Source organism: Adiantum capillus-veneris, chromosome 2 (genome assembly GCF_014529385.1).
Source record: "Adiantum capillus-veneris isolate H3 chromosome 2, ASM1452938v2, whole genome shotgun sequence".
In the NCBI taxonomy this organism is placed as follows: domain Eukaryota; kingdom Viridiplantae; phylum Streptophyta; class Polypodiopsida; order Polypodiales; family Pteridaceae; genus Adiantum; species Adiantum capillus-veneris.
This window is the reverse complement of record NC_140932.1, coordinates 157,655,449-157,678,423: the sequence shown is the minus strand read 5'-3', so window position 1 is coordinate 157,678,423 and position 22,975 is coordinate 157,655,449. Positions and strand designations below refer to the sequence as shown.

General features: G+C 40.7%; 1 protein-coding gene across 2 annotated transcripts in view; it reads left to right on the top strand.

Annotated features, from left to right (window-relative positions):
- The first annotated feature begins 3,895 nt into the window (after window positions 1–3,895).
- LOC147463933 (uncharacterized) overlaps window positions 3,896–22,975 on the top strand; it is a 59,578-nt gene continuing 40,498 nt past the window's right edge. Inside the window, exons 1-2 of one of the 2 annotated variants that reach the window (XM_086492000.1) lie at window positions 3,896–5,171; window positions 9,629–9,709. In XM_086492000.1, the coding sequence (XP_086348126.1) occupies window positions 5,047–5,171; window positions 9,629–9,709 (206 nt within the window). In that variant the 5' untranslated portion in view covers window positions 3,896–5,046. Of the gene's footprint in view, window positions 5,172–6,299; window positions 7,877–9,628; window positions 9,710–22,975 lie in introns of those variants that run through there. The other variant, XM_086491996.1, reaches the window with a different exon arrangement.

Sequence of the window (22,975 nt, the reverse complement as noted above, 5' to 3'; positions counted from 1 at the left end):
TAATATCTCTCTCTCCCACTCAAATATGTATGCACATACACATAACAAAAATGCAGATTTTTCAAATGAAAACTGCTCTTGCTACGTCGTCTGCTTCAGCTGCTCTAATTTTTACTCAGCATCAAGAGTGCTCCCTCCCTCTCTCTCTCTCTCTCTCTCTCTCTCTCTCTCTCTCTCACACACACACACACACACACACACACACACAAGCCAACTTGATACATTGTGAAAGTCCTGAGTTATCCACTTTTCTCTTCCATCACTCAAGCTCAACAGAAGGAGAATGCTTTCAGTAGCTAGTGTTGTTGCCTACCCTTTGAACATTCCAAAGCTAACTAGCTTCAAACACCTTTAAGCTCTACAAAAAAAAGGGAAATGGCTGAGCCTCTTCTTCAACTCTAAACCTTAAATCTTGAGTTAAATCATAAACCTAACCTCGAAGCTCTAATATTAAATCTAAACCTAAACTCTAACTTAAATATAAAAACTAACTCTTAACCTATGTTGACTCTCTCTCTCTCTCTATCTATCTCTCTTTTCCTTTCTCTTTATCTATATATATCATAGTACTCATAGTACGTCTATTTACAAAGACAGACATTGACGCAGCTCTTTATCGACCAATGCACTATTTTCTTGGACAACACAGACAATATATTCGATCCACAAGGAGTTTATTGGATTGGTCTCATAAATCTTTTTAAAATTTTAAAGACGTTCAATATAACATTTTATTTCATATTTTCTCTCCTTTTCTCTATTTATCTCTCTCTCTCTCTCTCTCTCTCTCTCTGTTTTCTCCCCTTATCTCTCTGTCGCTCTCTCTTTTCTTTCTCCCCCTCTCTCTCTATCTCTTTGTTTTATTTCTCTCTCTCTCTCTCTCTCTCTCTCTCTCTCTCTCTCACACACACACACACACAAACAAAGACACACACACACACACATACACATACACATACACATACACAATGTGTGTGTGTGTGTGTGTGTGTGTGTGGGAGAGAGAAAAAGAGGGAAAGGGAACTTGAGAGGGAGGAGAGGGAAGGAGCATACATGGCTCTCCTTCCTCTCCTTATGTGTGTGTGTGTGTGTGTGTGTGTGTGTGTAGAGAGAGAGAGAGAGAGCACGAGTAAACCTGTTTCATTAGCACATCAAAACTCAGATCTGAGATCTGAGTTTTTGGCGCTCTCGGATTATTTTTTTACCCTACGACATCACTATGCAACAAATAATATAGCGACTCTCATAGCAACGTCGTGCATTTTCAGATTTACATGTCGCACTACTAACGTCGCTAATATGATGAACCTCTTGTAGTGATTGTTTTCTATTAACACTTAGATAAATAGATGCCAAGCTCTTGAAAGATTTATCACTTACTTGCATTCTAATAATGGGCCCTTACTATTTTTGGTTTTGAATATAAATTGTCTTTGTAAATAGCATGTTTTAGACTTTGTGCAAAACAATAAGAACCCAAAGATAATTTCTATGCATGTACTTTCTTATGGAGACAAAAATTACGTGGGGCCTTGATCTTGTAGTATTCCTAATGGCTTCAAAAAAATTAAAAGGTATTCATAATTCAAAGATTTCTTAACAACAACAAAAATGATGTGCTAGTCTATAGCACATCGTTTCTTAACAACAACAAAAACGATGTGCTAGTGTATAGCACATTGCTATGTGCTAGTTTATAGCACATAGCAATGGGCAATGATGAATCACGTAGATTTGTAACAATATTAGCTAGGAAGGACGGATACAACATTGAGAGAGAGAGAGAGAGGACACTTTGAAGAGAAGAAAACTTTAAACAAAAAATAAGGAGAAGAGAAACACCTCTTTATATGCACACAAAATGTGTTTTGACTTGTCACCTTGATATGTCTTTTGACTTTCACTTTCATCTATCTTTTGATTTTCTAAACTCACATGCACTTAATATGTTTTGAAAGAATTTTTATTTTTTTTGAGATTGGGAAGACCTAATAGTAGGAAAAAAAAATTGAAGGAAAGATTGTTTTAGTTGTGGCTCGTGTATGAATCTTGTGGGGACAGAGCACATGTGCTTAATTCAGATGACACAGCTCATGATTTTTGAAAACTAGGGATTAAAGCTTATCACACCATCAGTAACACAAGGATTTTCATAAGAAATTAGCTTTCCTTTTCCTATGCACCTGATATGTGACTGCACGTGTCCTTGATCATTTTCCTTATACATCCCTGCACCCATGTCATGCTCAATTATTCTGTATGCTTTCTTGTGTAGATCCTAAAGGAAAATACTTCTAAGAACTTTACTTCGGAGTTGCATGTTGTGACAAACCGAGGATACAATGACGTGTTTGAGAGGCCATTGCATACTAGAAGTGCAATGGCTCCATCCTAGGATAGAAAGTGCAACAAATCATTTGTGGCAAGAATAACACTATAGAAAAGAATATTATATTCACTATGGTATTTAGGTACATATCAAGTGTAGGAGGAATCCATTGTAGAGTGAGATATTTTGAAAATAATGTAACCAAATTTGCTTCCAAGGAGCATCCTTCCTTTTTATGATAGATCATGGCTAGAGAAAAAATCTTATGTGTAGCTCAAGTTTTGGGCAATCCCTTTACAACATCTCATTATACATGATTGAATTAAATCGGCAAGCCTTGTTGCCTAGGTTACAGGTTACAGGTTACCAAACATTGTGATTTAAGACTTATTAAAATAGGATATCTCATGATTTAAGACCAACAACAACAGAAATACTGGTGACTTGAGCAATGTTGTTGGTTCATAGGACAATTTTGCTGATAAGAAGGAAGCTTCCCTCCTAGGCCACAACACATTACTGAATAGAAATAAGAAAAGATATCAAGAGTGCTTCCTTTATTCATTATCAAAGACCGGGTACAGTAATACCATAAAAAGGATGAGACAAAAAGAGGCAGAGAAGCATCTTCCAAAAGAGATCTCCTTGAAAAGACGATGAAATGAAGAAATGTAATGAGGGGAGATGATTGGCACATACAAACACCTTTTCAAAAGTTCTAGTATAGTTACAGATGGAAGGAAGGAATACATGACAATGCATTGCACTCGCTTGCAGAAAATTAAGCATGCATGATACTTACAAAATGAAAAGGCATTGAAGAAGGGCACCTTTACCACTTTGGGCCATAGAGGGAAACATGGGGGATAAAGATTGAATGAGGGGGCAAAACTAGGACAAGAGGAAGGAGTTTCTCCCCTAAAAAGGGGCATTATGATGCAAAAGTATAGAAAGAAGCTTGAATTTTCCTTTGGAATGTGTCTATTCAAGCTAAACTGCCCCCTACAAATTTGAGCAAACGAGCGAGTCGATCACTTCAATATTAAACAACTTCAAATGGAAGAAAAGGTCTAAGGATGGATTGAAAGGCCTCGGATTGTATGGGAAAGAGAAAAAAAAAAGGGTCATATGTAGGATCACATGTGGCTTGTTTTTATGGAGTGATTGCCACCTAAGGCGTAGTTTACTTGTTTTGAAGGAGTCAATTGATGCAAAGACATATGTCATCATCAAAGAGGTTCAAAAGTAGGTACCCAACAAGATGATGTAGGGAAGGCACAGCTTGTTTACAGAGTGCATTACCAATGAATGAGCACAAAAGCAACCATAGTGTGAGAGACATTGCTTTGTCTTTTGTAGTCTCGAAGTGGCCACGGGAGCGACCTCTACTCTAACTAAGAAAGTAATGGGGGGGAGGGAGAATATTCAATCTACTTTCATGTGATGAAAGAAATGGATAAAGCAAAAGGGAATAGAAGCGGTCTTCTTGCCAAAAAGCCGCACTAGTGTTAAAAAAGAAAAGGCCACTCAAGGTAAACAAAAAAGGAAGAGAAATTGGGGAATTGCTCCTCATGCCTAAAGTCCACAAACCCAAAAATAATAATAATGAAAAGGGAGCACCAATGAAATAGTCCAGTTTGCCTTTGAGAGTGGAGAACACGTGGGAGAGGGGCATTAGGAAAAGGGGAGATATTTTTTTTTAATTGATCATTAGGAGAGAAGCCTTTTTCTTTGCACATTGGATTAGTACATAAGAAGGAGATATACCGTGCTGTCCCATAAGTACTTGAGAGAATGTATGTATGTGAGAAAAGACTAGTTAACAAACACAATCACAAATTCACACCCATGTGAGGAAGACACATGAATAGCTTGCTAAGTTGCTATTCCATCCTTGTAGAGATCGCTCGTCCGCACACACAAACACGATGTCAAAGCACCCATGTATAGCTTGCTAAGTTGCTATTCCATCCCTGTAGAGAGCGCTCACTCGGTCACTCACTCGCCCGTCTGCACACACAAACACAATGTCAAAGCACCCATATTACTAGGAGCCCACATAAGATCATATACAGTGCAATTGTGTAGTTGCACACATATATAATTATTATTACTACTAGTACCTTAATACTAATCTCTCTTTCCATACCCCCCTCTCATAGTGGTGTCTCAACACGCAATGCTTTGTTATATGCTTGTTAGGTGTAGTGGAATTTTACATGATTGTGATTCGTCCTCAAAGTTAATGGAGGGGGCTACCCACACTAGGGCAACACGCATCCATTAGAAGAGACACTAATACATACATTTTTGTTTAGCGCGCGCGCGCGCGCACACACACACAGAGAGAGAGAGAGAGAGAGAGAGAGAATCTACCTAGTGCTCTTGTCAAAGAGAGAGAGAGAGAGAGAGAGAGAGAGAGAGAGAGTGCACACGCTCGTACGCACACCTACCTATAATAGTTGAGATGTTATTGTTCATAGGTACATACACAAGTGTAGGAGGTTCTCCTTTTGTTGCCTTGGTCTTGAAGATTTGGTGGGTGATATCTTGAGTGTTCATCAGCTGGTGATAGTAGGCTGCCTGCCTCTTGTTGCAAAAGAAGTGGCTAGGAAGAGGTGATTGTGTGCCTCCCTCGCTCTTGTAGTAAATAAGGAGCTCTCTCTCTCTCTCTCTCTCTCTCTCTCTCTCTCTCTCTCTACATACAAACGCTTATTATGGGAGTCTGCCTTCCACACGCTAATTACCTTCTTCCTCAAATCAATCGCCACCGTAACCCACTTCGGAAAATAGCTGAAATCACCCTGCGCAATGCACAGACGGATCATCTTCCTCACAGCAGGTACTCTCTCACTCTCTCTCTCTCTCTCTCTCTCTCCCACAATTCTGTCGCACTCTGCCGGTTGCATGGAACATTGGATGTCGACGTAGAGGAATGATGGTAGAAGACTTGCATTGAGTTCACTCTATTTTTTTAATTAAAAAATTGCAATCTGATATGTGGGATTTGCGCCCACATATCGCAGCTATAGGCCAACTCCCCTTCACGCATTGAGTCCATCATAAACCAGTGCTTACATAACCTGGTTTGTAGCGTAGATTCCCTCCCTATTGTAATTTCATTAGACCTTTGATTTCCAAGGTGAAAAATTGGGCTCTTTAGTTATAAATCCCCGGAAATACCTTGCATTTGGGCATAAATTCCTATAAATTTACCTTGGATTTGGGCAAAAATCCTGGCTTTTATGACCTTAAAAAACAAGGTCAAGAAAATGGTTTTTTTGGAGCATTGATCACAACATAGCCTATCCTAATGCAGAAGGAAATCACCAAAACAAAACACTACCACTTTAATTGCAATGGAAAGGTAGCTCAGTACTCTCTCTATATAATTCTAGCTGAGTGCTCTATTCTATGATTGTACCTCAGTACTCTACCTGCCTGATGCAACTAGCTCATGCGTGCATGTGTGTGCGCGCGGAGGATGCGATTGTAGCTCAATTCTCCACCATATAACAACACATGTCAAGCAACGAGAAAAAAGACCCAAGGGGACAAAAACGAAGCAACAACAAGCCTTTTTTGCATCAGTCAATGTGATTACATTGTTAGGATATACAAAGAGGGGAGTAGACTTGTGCAGGAGTCCATAAGCATGGGGGGTTCAACATGCACCAAAGAACAATGCAAAACCACATTCTAGTACACACAAACACACACACACACACACACACACACGCTATGCATACATGTCCATGCATCCATACAAGAGAGAAAGAGAGGGGCGGGGGGGGGGGTTGAGCATGAGTGGGATCTCTCCAAAATATATATATATATATCCATGTACCACTACCCGAGATATATATCTCAAAGAAAATAGAAATCACTAAGTAAAACCTCCAAAAACACGATGCTTTTTTTTCTGTTGAGATTCATCAAATGAGATTCGTGTAGCTTGGGCAATATGCAGGTTCTCTTAAAGGAGTTAGCATGCTTGCAACCAACACAACCAAGCCACTGCAATGGGGTGTGCCGGCAATGGCACCCACGAGGAACCCTTGTGTGAAAGCTATGGGAGGAGTCAAGTGCACATCAGGCCCTTCTACTCTCATTATCGTTATTGCGGGCATGTGTGCCATGATGTTGCTTGTTGTGGTTGCCATATTGCTTCTATTCTTCTCACACTTCAGATATAGACGAAGATTGAGATCTTTGCAACAATTCAACCATCAACAAAGTATGGTAATAGAAGCATCTCTCACTCCTCCACTCTCCAACTCAAATGGAAGCCTTGATCCTCCTCATACCACCAACTCTTGTGATGGTATTATACTAGTTTTGCTTCCCGGAGACAAGCATGCTTCCTCTTGTGCTAAACCTTGCCCCCTTTTCTTAGAAACACCGACAAATGCTTGTGATCCAAGGACTATAATAGACATCAAAGATAAAGTGTGCAATTAGTAGTTAGCTAGAGTCATATATATGTACATCACATGAAATTGTTTTTTGACATAGATTATTGGAGCTCCAATTTTCTTTCCCTTGTATACTCCATATACAAAGATAGCGTAGCAAAGAGAGCATACAGAAGAGAAGCAGACATTTGAATTAGAGATTCTCCCTCTCTCTCTCTCTCTCTCTCTCTCTCTCTCCCTCCCCACAAGCAAGAAAGCATGAAACCTACACGTGCACACAAATCTCACATGAGAGAAAGAAATGCTAATCAATGCATATTAGGCTAGTGCTGCAAGATGGCACACAAGCATGGAGAAGGAGAAGCTCTAGAGAATTCAACATGGACTTGATTACTTAGTGTGTTAATAAAGAGGATAATGCCCTAAAATCATGGCAGCAAGCATGAACCAAAAATGGGTGTATCTGCAAAGCCAAGTAGTAAGAAATGCTTACCCTATTCCAAAACATATGATATATTACAAAATAAACATGGTTCAATCACCAATTAAAAACCAAGGTGGAAAAGATTTGTTTTACCTTATATTGTATCTCTTAGCTCTCTTGTCACATACATGAGTGTGTTGTTGTTTTGAATAGATATAGGCAAAAGAAGACCATGTTCAAAAGACACTTAGCTCTAAACAACAAGAAAGTATAGGCACAAAAACATTTCTATACGTTTTAGTCAAAATGAATCTCATTCCAATTGTCATGTATATAAAGACAAGAAGTAGGTTTATAAATGAGCTTGGTCCTCATCTTCAAGGTAGGACTATACCAAATCTAGAAATCTTTAAGCAAAGATAGGACTCTCACTTGTAGCCACATACACAAAACAACAAATTTTGTAAGCTTTGGATACATTGTACATGTGTCAAAGAGCCTATTAGTTGATATCCATGTCAACACTTAATTACAATTATATTTTGTACAACTATGTGTATATATGTGTGTTTATGTATGTGTGAAGAGCATGATTCCCATGCTCTCCCTTGCTCACCCCTCCTTGGCTCTATCTTTGTAAGTTGTCAGCTTGCTCTCCCCCTCTCTACACCCTCGTCTAGAAGCATAAGCACTCAATTACATACTCATATATTTTCCACCCAAAAGTTCTGACCTTGACCTTCCCTTGGCAATGTTTCTAGGCCCTTTTGAATCCTGCCCCCCCCCCCCCCCCTCCCCTTCGCTCTCTTCCCTTTAGAGATCGTCCCCTAAGCTAGGCCTTGGGCCTTCACACCCCTTCCCTAGCATGCATCATCACAACATAATCACATAACCACAAGTAGAAACTTAAAGAGAGAGGGAAAGAGAGATGAAACACTATTAAGGGTTGGAATGGCCAGCTCCCCCCCCCCCCCCCCTCCCCTTCCCCCGGGTCCCATAGGGATTTTTGTATTACTAAAGCTTGCAATGAAAAGAAATACAATCATGATACATTATCTTGTCAATAAGGAGGTCTTTTCATCATGTGCCAACATAATTTCCTGCTCTAATCAAGCCAACAATTTTGGCCTTCTCATATTGCCAAGAAGGTGGCCTTTTCATCGGTGGCATTTTCATCATGCCAAAATAATGGGCTCTGATCTAGTCAAAAGTTTTGGCCTTCTCAAATCAAAAACATAGACTCACAAACTCCTCACATAGTCATCTGATTGAAGAATCGTCATCTTCTTCTTCCTTCAACATCTCTTCTTCATCATGTGGAAGCATCACAAAAACACACAAAGATTTGAGAATTGTGTGCATGATTCTTTTTAGAAGGGTTTTAGTTATAGAGGTCCATATTGCATGGCTCATGCATGATGGCACATAATTTCTTCATCGTCTTCTCTTGGACTGGTGGGAATAATTAGCAAGAAAGGTTGCTACTATAAAAAATGGTAAACATTATAAAAACATGAAGCTAATATGATATATGTGTAGAAATCGAAGAAAGCTTTCTTTTGAGACTTAGGTTGTGTGATTATGACAATTGGAGCTCAGATTATGGGAGTTTTTGTGAAGATTTGTCATGTATGCATGGCGATATGCTTGTTTGTTTGAGATAGTCATTTGCATGAAAAAACACCCTTGTCCCCTCTTTTTAAATCTTTTGGCTTCTTTTAATAGTCTCCTCTCGTCTTTTTCAACCAAGCTTAGCTTACAAGCGGAATTGGATGTAAATTATTGAACTTTAAAAAGCGAGCATGTAACCTTCACAAATTTCACATCCAAGGATAGATTCTCAATCGTGAGATTGTTCTCTTCAAAAACATTAAAAAGCACACTTGATTTTTGAAAAGTGCTTTTTGCTTTTTAGAAAGCACTTTTGCTTTTATAAGAAAAATGACTTCTAAGTATGTTCTAATCATAATTCTCACAAAATGACTTCTAAGTATGTTCTAATCATAATTCTCACAAAAAAATTTGCAAATCATAAAACACATATCGTAAAAAACATAATCTATGGTATTGCTTCTTCAAAGAGGGGACTCTGTGAGTATATGTTTTTTATCTAAGAAGGCCAAAAGAATGTTGACTTGATGAGTGCACACTATTATGTAGGCACATTATAAAAAGACCACTTTATTGACAAGATGAGAATCATGATTGTATTTAGCTTCATTGCAAGCTTTAGTAATACAAAAATCCCTATAGGAGGGTCAGCCATTCTGACACTCAGTACTATGTCATCTCTCTTTAGCTCTCTCTTTAAGTTTCTAGCATCTACTTATGGTTATGTGAATCGATTATGAATCCCTTTTTTGTTTTTTACAAGTGATGGTGACGGTTGATTACTCAAATTACGTTACATTGGTATCAGATACAAGGTTGATTACTCAAATTACGTTACATTGGTATCAGATACAAGGTTGGCTTCTTCCTCTATGGAGTGATGGTGACGGTTGATTACTCAAATTACGTTACATTGGTATCAGATACAAGGTTGGCTTCTTCCTCTATGGAGTGGTTTGATCCAAAATAATGAGGTAGAGATTCAAAATTCTCAAAGATTTATCTCTTTTTCAATCAAGAAATGAATTGAAGTAAAAAGAAAATTTTTATGATAATAAAAAAATGCCTTACTTTCATTGAATAAGCGATTCTAATTTGAGAAGAGAAGCATTAATATGGATAACATCTCAAATCTTTTATGCATATGGATTTCTCTCAAAGAGAGGAAAGAATAAGTCATATTGAGATTCCTGATAATTTTTACGAATGAGGGAAAGCGATTCAAACCATGCATGCCGTCATGGATCTCTTCCCAAAAGAGCATTAATTACTTCCTCTTTGGATGTTGTATCGATGCAATCAAAAGATGAGAGTAACAATATAAACACCAAAATAAAAGCATACAATACTACATGGTATGAAGAAAATAATAATTATGTTATGCATCAAAGGCCTTTTAAGATTCATTCAACAAATGGTTGTTATGCCACATCCAATAAGGTTTATCAATAATTCAACACGAGCAAGATCTAGAAGCATGAGAAATGTGTACTTCACCAACCTCATACAAAATTACCCAAATGGTCACAGAGAAAATCTTTCAAGTTACAAAAAGGGTACGTGATTGGTTTATAGGCTCAAGTTGCCACCTAGTTGGCTAAAAGCTATGCCTCTCAACAAGTAAGCATATGACTTCCTCTTATGGAGATACTTATTATTCATAGCATGAATTTGAATAGCATGAGGACATTTTCAACCACCAAGGTTTCTCAAGAATGTGGATAAGCCACCACTCAAAGGTAAGAACTATGTACATATATAGATCGGCTCAAAAGAGAAAAATTTGATGACTTTTGTTGAGTAATGAATTGCAGCTAGATGGTCCAATGACCAATGTAAATGAGTTGAAATATTCATATGAGTTGAACACCAAACAAAACATTGATGTAAAAATGATATTAGTGAAGTAATACTTTATCCTTATTTCTCTTATATATTCGTTAAAGCTCTAATTTTTTGTAATATTTATGTGCAAGAAGACACATGTGGTAGACTATGTAATTCACTCAAGCACTGTGTAGACAAATAGCCACCTAGTGTGGAGTGGTGTTGTTACTCAAATGAAGTTCCGCTAGCACAATGTCTCTTTTTTCTTAAGATGACTTTTAATTGAGGAGGACTATAATGGAAGGGCAAGATAATGTCACCAAAATTGTATTTTGGTAAGAGCCCCATCAAAGTATTTTCTAACATCCTACAACGTTTTGAAGGAGTTAAAATAAAGTTTGAGGCTTAAAACATGATTTTGTCCTTTTAGGCTAGAGGAAAAATTCTCTATAATGCCTAAATTAGAGATGCAAATGTAATGGGATTGGTTATGACAGACTCTAGATGAGCTATATGTTTTTGGGACATTCAAAGGCCATCGGGTATAATTAAGTGATATAAAGATTATTTCATTGTTTCTTTCTTGCTTAAGAGAGATAATATCTGTAAAGTTTTATTTCAATCTATGAAATCATTGAGAATGGCAATACCAAATTTTAGGAGCATGAAACCCTGGAGCATTCAAGAGGGACTTAACTACCCAAGAGATAAGTAACTCACAGTCGAGGTAATGTCACCAAAATTGTAATTTGGTAAGAGCCTCGTGAAAGTTCAATAATTAAAATTTAATTTATAACATCCTACAATGTTTCAAGAAAGTTTGAGGTTTAAAACATGATTTCCTCCTTCTAAACTAGAGGGAGAAAAGGGAGAAAATACTTTTTAATGCCTAAATCAAAGATGCAAACATAACGGGAATGGTCATGATAGACTCCAAATGAGCTATATGTTTTTGAAACATACACCAGCCATTAAGAAAATATTTACGTGATTAAAATTCAATTTGAGTTAATTCTCTCTCTTTAATGTGGAGAGACAATATTTGTAAAAGTAATATTCCAAGTTACTGAGTCAAAGGATCATGCAAAGATGTAGAGAAGCTATGAAATTTTGGAACGTTCTTAAGGGACAAAAATACCTCCAAGAAGTAAGCAAGACATAGTCCAGGATGACTATGATTTTAAGGGAGAGGTAATGTCACTTTTTACGATATGGTTTTCATGATTTATGAATTCTTTTTATGAGAATTATATTTAGAACATACTTTCTTGTAAACACAAAATTTATTTCCAAAAAGCAAGCTGGCGTTTTCTTGAAGAGGAGGACTTCATGATTGAGAATCTATCTTTAGAGGTGAAATTTGTGAATGTTCCGTGCTCGTTTTCTTAAAGCTTGGTACTTTACATGCTTTTTATAGCATGTAAGCTAAGTTTGGTTTAAAAAGATGAGAGGAGGCTACTAAAAGAAGCCAAAAGCTCTAAAAAGAGGAGGCAAGGTGTTTTTGCATATAGAGAGGAATCTCTAGATCATAGAAGCAGGTTGCCACATATGTTGAATAGCTTTTTACGAAAACGGCCATAATTTTACCTCCCGGAGTCAGAGTCGTGTAACCTAGGAGTTAAAAGAAATCTCTTGTTGAGATCTATGCATCTATGGTATTAGTTTCATGTTTTAATAATATTCTACTATTTTTCAGTAGCATCTTTTTCTTGCCAATTATTCTCTCTAGGCCCTAGAGAACGATGAAGAAGTTATGTGACATACACGAACCATGCATGGACCTCTGTATGCACAACTCTTCTAAATAGAAGTATGCACATGTTTCTAAGAGTTTTGTGTATTTTTGTGATGCTTCCACTAGATGAAGAAGAGGTAATGGTGGAGGAGGAAAAAGATGCTTATTCAAAGAGAGGACTGTATGAGTATATGTTTCTGATCAAACAAGGCCAAATATTTTGGGTTTATCATAGGAGACCATGAAAATTTTCTATGAAGCATCTATAATATGCACACATTCCTACAAAGCTATTAACTCATGAAGATTTGTTGATATAGGCCATCTTTTTATTACCTCTAACTTGAAAATTTTCTATGAAGCATCTATAATAGGCACACATGCCTACAAAGCTATTAACTCATGAAGATTTGTTGGTATAGACCATCTTTTTATTACCTCTAACTTTTCGGGGTCCATTTGGATTCTTGCTTGGAAGATAATACGGCCTAGATATTGAATCTCTTTTTTTAAAAATCATTTTTCTTTTGATTACTATAAATTTATTATCTCTCAAAATTTGAAGACAATTCTAGTATGGATCCCACACCATCTACATCCAAAACAAGGGTGATATCACTTAACAAGCAGTGAAAAACCGTTAGGAAATATGACGTAGCTAAATAGATATTTGAGTAGATTACTTAATGGAGAGAGATAGATTTCACACACAAGAGATTATAGAGTAGAGAGAGAGAGAGAGAGAGTACACACAATATACGTGGTTCACCCAATGTGGGCTACGTCCACGGGAAAGCAGCCACTCAATGGCTTTAGTACTTCAAAACAAGAAGTAGTTTACAAAGGGATTATACCCTTAATGAAGCTCCCGCCTTGCTTCACTCTCACCACCTCACACTCACCTTGTTGCATCAACCTCACACTATGACATGTGTGTAAAAATGGCCTCCTTTTATAGGCCAAAAGGGTTGCCCTCTCTCATGAGAGGCAGCCATGTGTAGCCGCCCTTGTGTAATAAGCCCAAATCGGACCCTTCAATCCGCCCATGTGTGGCCGTCCTTGAGAAGACAAGTCTGCTTTTGAATTCGGCGACCGGCCATTGACTACCGGCCAACCGCCAACCGATCGATCGTTTTTCGACCACTTTTCGCCGGCCGGCCATAATATTCCGACGAAAAGGAATATTCCGGTGAAGAAAAAAAAGTCCCTGAATTTTGGCCATGAAAATTTTGGTTTCCGGTGAGTGATTTTCCTTCACACACGATGGCTTCTCCTCATAATGGGGGCCTTATAAATGTGCGTTTTTACCACAAAAAATTACAAGGGGTAAATTAGGCTCCATACTTAACAAAAACAAGTGATGGATAAAATGCGAGCAAAGAAAATCAAGGAATAGGGCATGTTGATCCAAAATTAATATTGTTTATCCTCACGAGTCACCGTACCCTGTTGGGGAGTGTTTCCAAAAGCAAGGTTAAAGGGGACAAGAGTGGAGCTTTTGTGGTGAATATTTTGAAGCATGACCAACGACCAGTCTTCCTCACTAAATGATAGGGGGTAGTGTTTTAAAATGCAAGTTCAAATGGCCATGTGTTATGATTAAGGACATAACCCTTTTGAGGCAACACTAAAGTGAGCAGCCTTCCTTCACCATGCCATATGGAGTAGCGTTTCGAAATGCAAGTTCAAATGGCCTGGTTCAAGGGGGAGAGCACTACTTGATGCTCTTATCAATTGCTAGGGGTAGAGGTTTGCTGCACATGAAGCTTGCCCTACCATGTTTAGGGGAGCAGAGCTCATTTAGCACCAACTATGGCCCTCCAAGTCCAACTTGGCCTTCTCTTGGTGGTGATGATAGCGTTATGGTTGGCACATTAAAAGCATCTAGCACTCTCGATGTATATAACATTGTTAAGGGTAGACACTTCTTGTATATTTTCTTTGTGGGTGAGATGCCATTCAGACTCCTTGGGACTTGACTCAGTTTTTTGGGAGACCCTTCTTAGTTGTTAGGGTGCTACAAACCGATTAGGGTTTGAGGAGAGTGGTGTGCTTTAAAGGCAAACAATCCAGTGGTAGATTTGAATCACTCGATTTTGTGCTCACCATGCCTTTCTCAAAAGCGTTTGGAAATGCAACTTGGAAAGGTCCGGTTGAGCTAATCTCTATATCAACATAGAAACAACACAAAGAAGGTCCAACTAGCGTGTACACTAGCAGCCTGGATGCTTTTGCAGCTTGGGTGTGATGGAATGCACAGGATAGCTAGTGACCAGCTAAGTAAGGCAAGCATTCAACCATTGCCACAGGATTTACTGAGGGAAATAGAAATATTTACGTAGTCAACTCCGTTTTTGCCGATCGTAGCTGTCTTTCTTTTTGTCTTACTTGTAGGCGGGAGCAGCTAGCCCCCTCTTCCTTCCGCTATTGTCGAATTTCTGCCTTCTGACAACTCAAAGTTGTGCCTCTCTTATCCACTGTTGTTCATGACCTCCTTCACTTCCTTTGCCTTGATTGTGGCTCTTGTGACTTGCCAAAGCCACCACTTTGCCCCCACGGACTGCTTTTGGCCATGCCTCACTCCAATGCCATTGGCACTTTTTTGCCCACCTATGGCTGCTTCAACTGAAAGATGTTGCATGTCTGAGATTGCGTATGTTGTGTTGACCAGGCTCTTTTGTATAGAGTTTTGAAACACAAGATAGAAGGGCCTGGTGAGCACTAAGCTCATGCTTTAAAAAAATGGGAATAAAAAGGGAATGCTCAAATCACTGCATGCAATGTGAGTAGATGAAGAGGCGTGGAAGAGAAGTTGCATGTGTGGAGGTGGGCATTCCAAGTTTGGTGCAAGAGTATATGGAGGAAGCTATCTTCAAAGATGGTCGTGTTTGCCTACCAAAAGAATTGCTACATGTCATCTTCAATCATGGACCCATTAAGCATCAATCCAAGTCTCAACAAAGGCACAATATGGTCAAGCTCCATTGGAGCTCTATGGAGGCCCTTGTTCTTGAGGGGAGATTGCACGATGCTAGCAAGGAAGAACTATAGTTGGTCAGTAATAAGGCCTACCCTAAAATCAAAAAATGGTGCACTTGGTGGGATTGCACCGTGCTGGGGAGATTGCAGGCTACTAGCAAAGAAGAACTATACTTACACATTGAGGGCACCTACCACACAATCAAAAAATTCCATGTTGGAGAGTGCACATGCTAGCAATCAAGAACTAAGGTGGCATGATCACCTTTGTTTTAACTACTCAACAAGCATGAGTTGTGCTCATAAGGACACAAGTTCATTGTGTTTCATATGAGCCCATCTCCCGACAAGCATCAAGCTTGAGTTTATTCAATAAATCCCAAGTTCCTACCACCACATAATGTATACTGATAGATTAAGATAAATGATAGTTGCACAACCACGGGTTGGGGATATTTGGAAGGGAAAATGGTTCAGAATAGTACTGGCGTATAGGAGCACTGATGGGGGCTTTTCACAAGCCAAGCTCCCATACCCCTCTTCTCTCGTCCCCACCCCATGAAAACCCCCTCTTATGGAGGGAGTGATAAAAGGCATTGGAAAAAGTAAGAAAAAAATAAAGTATGATTATGTAAATATATAAGAAAGGTAAAATAGGCCACCTCATGCCTGCAGGGTAGCCCATCCCCACCTTGCCTCCTTTTTCTTCACTGTTGCCCTGCCGGGTGTCCCTTTTCCTCTCCTCCACTCAAAAGGTCAACCCCCTCTCTCTTCCCCTTGTCCTTTCTCCTTTCTCTCTCCCCTCAAGCTACCCCACCTCTCACCAATAATGCATTATAACTCACCAATAATGCACCCTAACTCACATGCAACTTACCCTATCTTCCAAAATAGTATACCCCACCCCCTCTTTCTCTCTCCTATCATATCCCATGACCCAAATACCCCCCTCTCTCTCTAAAGGGCGCCATGTCTCTTGTCTTGTAGCTAAATAACCTCCCCCACACTCACACACACTCAGTTTCACTGAAAAAGGTGCCCACAGACCCATCCCCACCCGGTGGTTACCTGATTTTTCTTGTGTTCACACACATCTGCACACAGATTCACCTCTGAACACACTCCCCTCTCTCCCCTCTTGTAATTACTTTATTCTCCATGCCACCTCTCACTTTTTTTCATCAACCCATCTCTCTCTCTTAGTCTCTCTCTCATGAGACTGCTGTTCTGGCACATATACACACAGCCAGACAAGTGGGGCCCACAGTCACATGGCCTATGTAGATAATGATTTCTTCATTTCTAAATTCTAGAATTTCTCCCCCCCATCCTCCCCTATATAAAGAGGGGTCACCATCACACAAAAACACACAACATCACCAAAGAACACACTATGCACTGTGTGTGCCTAGTGCACACACACACACCCACACCATCACCATCACCGCAATCACCATGCTTGTCTTGAGCATGACCTCTACACCCTTGGCTATGGAAGATGAAGGGCAACTAAATGAAGGATGATGGCCATAATCCTCGTGCGAGTCTTCGCCATCAACTCCCACCTATCCGCCATGTGCTCTACCACTCTCTCCCTTCTCATTCCCCTACCCTATGCTCCCCATTTCATCGCCTAATTCTCTAAATAAAGCTTGAGGTTTTGTGAGTATGTTTTCTTGCAATGTTTTGCCCATGTGAGGTGTGCGGAATTGTCACCTAGTCTTGTGTTTTGGAGTGAGCTTGTGTATGTGTGAAGGGTGTGCGGATTCGCCATCCTTTTGTGATGCCTAAGTACTAAACCGCTATACCCCCTCCCTCACTCTCTCTCTCTCTCTCTCTCTCTCTCTCTCTCTCTCTCTCTCTCTCACTCACTTGATCTCATTCCCTTTCCTTTTCATCACTACTCCCAAGCATCCATCTCTCTTGGATGAAAACTTTGTTATGGTGGTGTGTTGTTTGCGTCCTAGCCGCTGAAGCTAGGTGGTGCCCCCCCCTGTTTGCTTTACCATGACAGGCTCGAGGCGCGCCATTCGGTCCCCGGTGTTTTAAAGGCCGTCGGGGTTCGAGGTTCGCTTTGCTCCCGTCATTTGGTGCCCCCACTGAGGATCTTTTCATGAAACCTTTCAGTTTACAAGACTGAAACCCCTAAACTATTGTGAATGGATGAATGGCTAGCAGGATTTGCTAATTGGACGACAGAAGAAGAAGAGCTCCAAGCACAACTAGACGAACTCCGCATCTCCATCGAAGCTCGAGTGCCAGGCGTAACGGTAATCGATTTGCAGTGGGAGAGTCAACCAACACGCCAAACCTAGTGGATATACATAGGCCAAGTGCCAAGAAGAAGAAGGAGAAGGTCGAAACCATGTCCGCAACCTACAACAAACCCACAACAACAAAATGGAAGGAGCTCTACACAATAGAGAATCAACACTATTCTACTTTGAGAATCGGGTAACTCAAGTCACCGAGGTAATTATCACAGTCAATTTTCAAGTCGCACCTGATGCTGCAGCACAGATAACGGAATCATTGGCTCACACTCTCACTAGAGAAACTAGGGATCTACTGAGTTTGTTTTAGGAAAGAACACCACCCTCTCCCACAAGCTTGGACAGTGACTAAGCACCTCTAAGCTTCACATGAATCAGTACAACCTACCTCAAGACAGATCACACATACCAACACGTGTACGCTCAATCAAGGTAATACTGGATTTGAAGGCTCACTACCAGCACATCATTGACACCATGTTGGGTGGGGAGCGATTTTTTGAGGTTCTGGCATCAGATCAACCATTTGTCCTACCTTTGGTACAAGGCAATGTACCGTTTGAAGTTTTAATCTATGTCCTAGTATAAGAGGGTATACACGCCTCCTTGTAAAGAAGAAAAAAACTATTGCAAGTTAAGCAGTGTGTCTTTCTAGCTCTCTCTCAGTAATCATGGCAAGTGTATCATTTCCAACATTTAAAGGAAAGAAGGGGGAGGATTTGGTAACAGACTTCCTAGATGACTTTGAAGTAGCATGTGTAGTGAGCAACAAAGATACGGATGAATCCCGGGTTAGAATCTTTAAGCATCTCATGAAGCTAGAAGCTAGATCATGGTACAATGCACTTCCACAAGCAACCAAGGATGACTGGGAACCCTTAAAAACCGCTTTTAAGAGGCACTTTGGGAGAGGTACCACTTCAGAAAAGTTGTGGGACAAGTTGAGAGACTTAAAGCAGGAGGGTCTTTTAGAATATGCCACCTATGAGTCCAAATTTGTGGATTTGTGGGAACGGTGGGTTGAGTCACTGGCAAGGGGGGAAGCTGCACCCGATTTCCTAAAAAAAGATCGGTTCACGCATTGCTTATGGCCGCTTCTCAAGGAGAAGGTGAAAGGTAGATTCCCGGCTACGTACGAGTTAGCCGTTGAGATTGCTCGCCTTAAAGACAAGAAGCTGCGAATGAAAGCCAAAGAAACCGAGTCAACAGAATCAGGAACATCGCGTCGACCAGAAACTACGACAACCACCATTCCACCACCACCACCGGCTCTTGGGGTAAGAGATGACCAACAAGATATGTTGGCCCATATTACTGACCAACTGCAGAATTTGTCTGTCCACTTAATACAACAAGGGAGGAGTCAAGAAAGAGATCAAGACCCTGGAAGAGCAAGACGAAAAAACAGGGAGTATCATTGCTACAACTGCGGAGAAGACGGTCACGGTATGTACTACTGTCCCAAACCACGACAAAACTATAATAGAGGAGGTAGGAGGAACCAATTGTCACCCCCTAGAGAAAGAACACCCCCACCCCGAGCACCACCCCCACCAACACAAATTCTACATCCACCCCAGACACCACTACAAGCATCCATCCCACGTCTTCCACCAGCCCCACCACCTGATTGCCCTGTAAACATCATAAATCTAGAAGAGAAAGGAAAAGCCATAGTAGTGGATCCACCCAGAGCAAAGGAGAGGGACAAGGGTAAGGAGAAGGTAACCTTTTTAGAACCACTTGAAGCCATGACTGTGAAAAGAGCTAGGAGGGAGAAAGCTACACAATCAGATGATGAGAGAAGCATGAGAGGAGAAACTAGCAAGAGGCCATCCAGGCCACAACGGAAATTGGGCATCACCGACTTCCAGCTAGGGGAAAGTTCTAAGCCCTATGATCTAACATTGGATGTGGCAGAGTAAGGACCGAAGATTACATGGCCACAGCTGCTACATCTTGCACCAAAAGTAAGGCGACAATGGTCTAAAATGGTAAGTACAAGACGCCCCAAAACAAAGGTAGCCGGAGCAATTTCGGGATGCAACATGGATGACATCCTTCCAATTGTCGACGTAAACATAAAAGGAAAGAGGGTTGGAAACACCTACATTGATGGAGGTGCACAAATCTGTGTAATGAGCGAAGCTATGATGCTTCGATTAGGGCTCGAGGTTGACAGGCCTTCTCCATGCAAGGCAAAGATGGCAAACAACACAAAAGTAAAGTGTGTGGGTGTGGTAAGTGCCGTGAAAATCAAAGCTTTCAACACTGAGGTAGAGGTAGATGTTTTTGTAATTCCTACTAAGGGGGAGGGCTATCCACTAATTTTGGGAATGCCATGGTTGATGGCTATGAAGGCAAAACAGGCTGGGGTACTGGCCTTCTACGCATGACTGGTAAGAAAGGGGAGACAATCTACTACGACATAAGGATTGGCAAGCAGAAGCAAATGAATCTGGAAACATCGGCAGATGAAACCACTAGCGAATCTTCCAGTTCTGAGGAGGAGACCACATCCACCGACGAAAGTGACAGTTCCATTGATGTGATGGGTATCATTATGAAGGATCCACAAAGGGTAAGCACAACTGGTGATCCATCACCAAAAGGGAAACCCAATGAAGAGGAGAGAAAATCACCTGGCCTAGGAGGAAGTAGGTTGAAGGGTATGTTGTCTACGGAATTAACACTTGAGGAGAAAGATAGTTTTTTGCAAATGTTGATGGGATTTCCTAACCTGTTCATTGACAACTATGAAAGAATCACAGGAATTACAGTGGTGGAACATCATATTAAGCTGAAGGAAGGGGTAAAACCAGTTGTGCAAAAGCTACGACGATTGGGGGTCATACAAGAAAAGGCACTCTTGGCCGAGGTAAGGAAACTGCTGGAGGCGGGATTCATCTATCCTGTAGAAAACTCAGAATGGGTGTCACCCGTAGTGGTGACGCCTAAAAAGAATGGTAAGTGGAGGGTCTGTGTTGACTACAAACCACTAAATGCAGCTACAAAGAGAGACCACTTTCCTCTCCCTTTCTTGGATGAAATTCTGAATGAAGTAACGGGTTTTGAATGCTATACCGTCTGTGATGGTTATTCTGGATATTTTCAAATACGCATAGCCTTGGAAGATCAGCTAAAAACCACTTTTATCACGCCATGGGGTTGTTTTGCATACAGGGTTATGCCATTTGTCTCACAAATGCACCTGCCACATTCCAAAGATATGTCACATATGTTTTTCAACCGTTCTTTGGAACATCCATAAGAGTGTTCATTGATGATTTTTGTATATATAGCTCCCGTATTTCACATTTAGAAAAGGTAACTGAAGGTTTGGCCAAGTTGCAGAGCCTAGGTGGGCAATTAAATGTGGATAAATGTCACATTGGGGAGAGTAAAGTCATTCTACTAGGCCATGAAATTTCAGCAAGAGGTATCAACGCCGACCCAAGTAAGGTGTCCACACTCATAGCCCTACCTTCACCAAGGACCGCACGTCAACTGGTCTCTTTTCTACAGAAGGTGAGGTACTTAAGTAGATTCATACATCTACTATCCCAACTTGTTCTACCACTGCAACAACTCACTCAAAGATCAACTTTTACTTGGGACGAGGAAAGCGAACATCACTACAACAAGGTAAAGGAGGTCTTAGCCACTCTGCCAACTATCTCACCACCTAAGTGGGATGAAAAATTCTATGTCACCTCAAGTGTTGGTGATGACTCATTGGGGGTTGTGCTACTCCAAAAGGATACGACGACATCTTTCATGAGGCCAATCTACTTCTCCAGTCGAATGATGACAGCAGGAGAGAAAGGTTTCACCCATGTGGAACACTTAGTCCTAGCTCTTAGATTTGCAACTACAAAGTTTAGGTCATATTTGCTGCCTAAGCAATTTGTGATTCTAACCACGGATGAAATATTTCCCTATGCTGTACAACACATGGATGTGTCTGCTAGAATTACTAAATGGCTAGTTCGTCTGCAAGAGTTTGACTACACGGTACAGGTAGAAAGCACGACAAGGGCAAGTTTGGGGGGACTCATGACCTACCAAGTCTTTGAAAGGAAGGAGAAGCAATCTAAGGAAGGAGAAGTCCGATTACCTCCAGTACCACCGATGGTAGAAGGAGCATACTCTCTCTACTTTAATGGAGCGTACAAGCGAGCGTCCGACAAAGCAGCTGCAGGCATAGTGGTCTCTGATGACAAAGGGACAAAGGTATTTTCATTGGGCCAATTGTTAGATTCACATTCTAACAATGAAGCTGAGTATGCAGCACTAACCAAGGGTCTACAATGGTGCGTCTCGCAAGGTGTACAACGCCTTAATGTATTGGGGGATGCTCTACTTGTGGTAAGGCAAGTAAATGGAGCATGGACATGCAAGAATCCTAATTTAAGGACTCACTTAAGTGGTGTAAAAACCTTGTTGGGTAAGTTTGAAGAAGTTCAAATACACCATATCCCAAGGGCTCAAAACCAAGAAGCAGATGCCCTAGCAAGTGAAAGACTACAGGAAGTGGTGGTTGGAGCAATAAAACTAAAGCTCCCTCTATTTCAAGGAAGTGATGCATTGCCTGACATCATGCATTTTTTGGAAACAGGGGAATGCCCATCAGATTTAACAAAGGGACAGAAGCAATGGCTGACGCGGAAGGCCACAAGGTATCGACTCATCAATGACGGTTTGTACTGTAAGGGTAAGGACCAAATACTCAAGAAGGTCCCTCTCTCTCAGGAAATCACGGGAGTAATTGCTAGCTGTCACGACGGGGTTTGTGGTGGTCACTTTGCCCTAGACATAACAAGTAGGAAAATCTTGCAGGCAGGCTTCATATGGCCTAGCCTCAACCGTGATGTACACCATTGGTGCAAAATGTGTAAGTTGTGTCAAAAGGCCGGCACTAGGTCACTTATGCCTAAACCACAGACACCTATTCTCTCATATGGCCCATTTGAAAAATGGGGTATCGATGCCATTGGGCCATTACCTAGGGCCAACTCAGGAAAATTCTACATTATCATGGGGGTCGACTACATGACTAGATGGGCAGAGGCTACAGCCACCACTAGAATCACAGCGGTAGAGGTAGCTAAATTTATCTACGAGCACATATGCTGTAGGTTTGGCACACCTTTAGAGATCATCTCTGATAGAGGGCCAGGTTTCAGAGCAGACTTGGTAGGAGAATTAATGCAGAAACTGGGCATTACAAGGAGGCACTCTTCACCATATTACCCTCAATGTAATGGCCTAGTTGAAAAGGTAAATGGAATGGTTTCTAAAATTATTACCAAGCAGGTAAACAATCATCCCGAAGACTGGGATAAGTATCTACTACCAGCTTTATGGGCCTACAGAACTTCA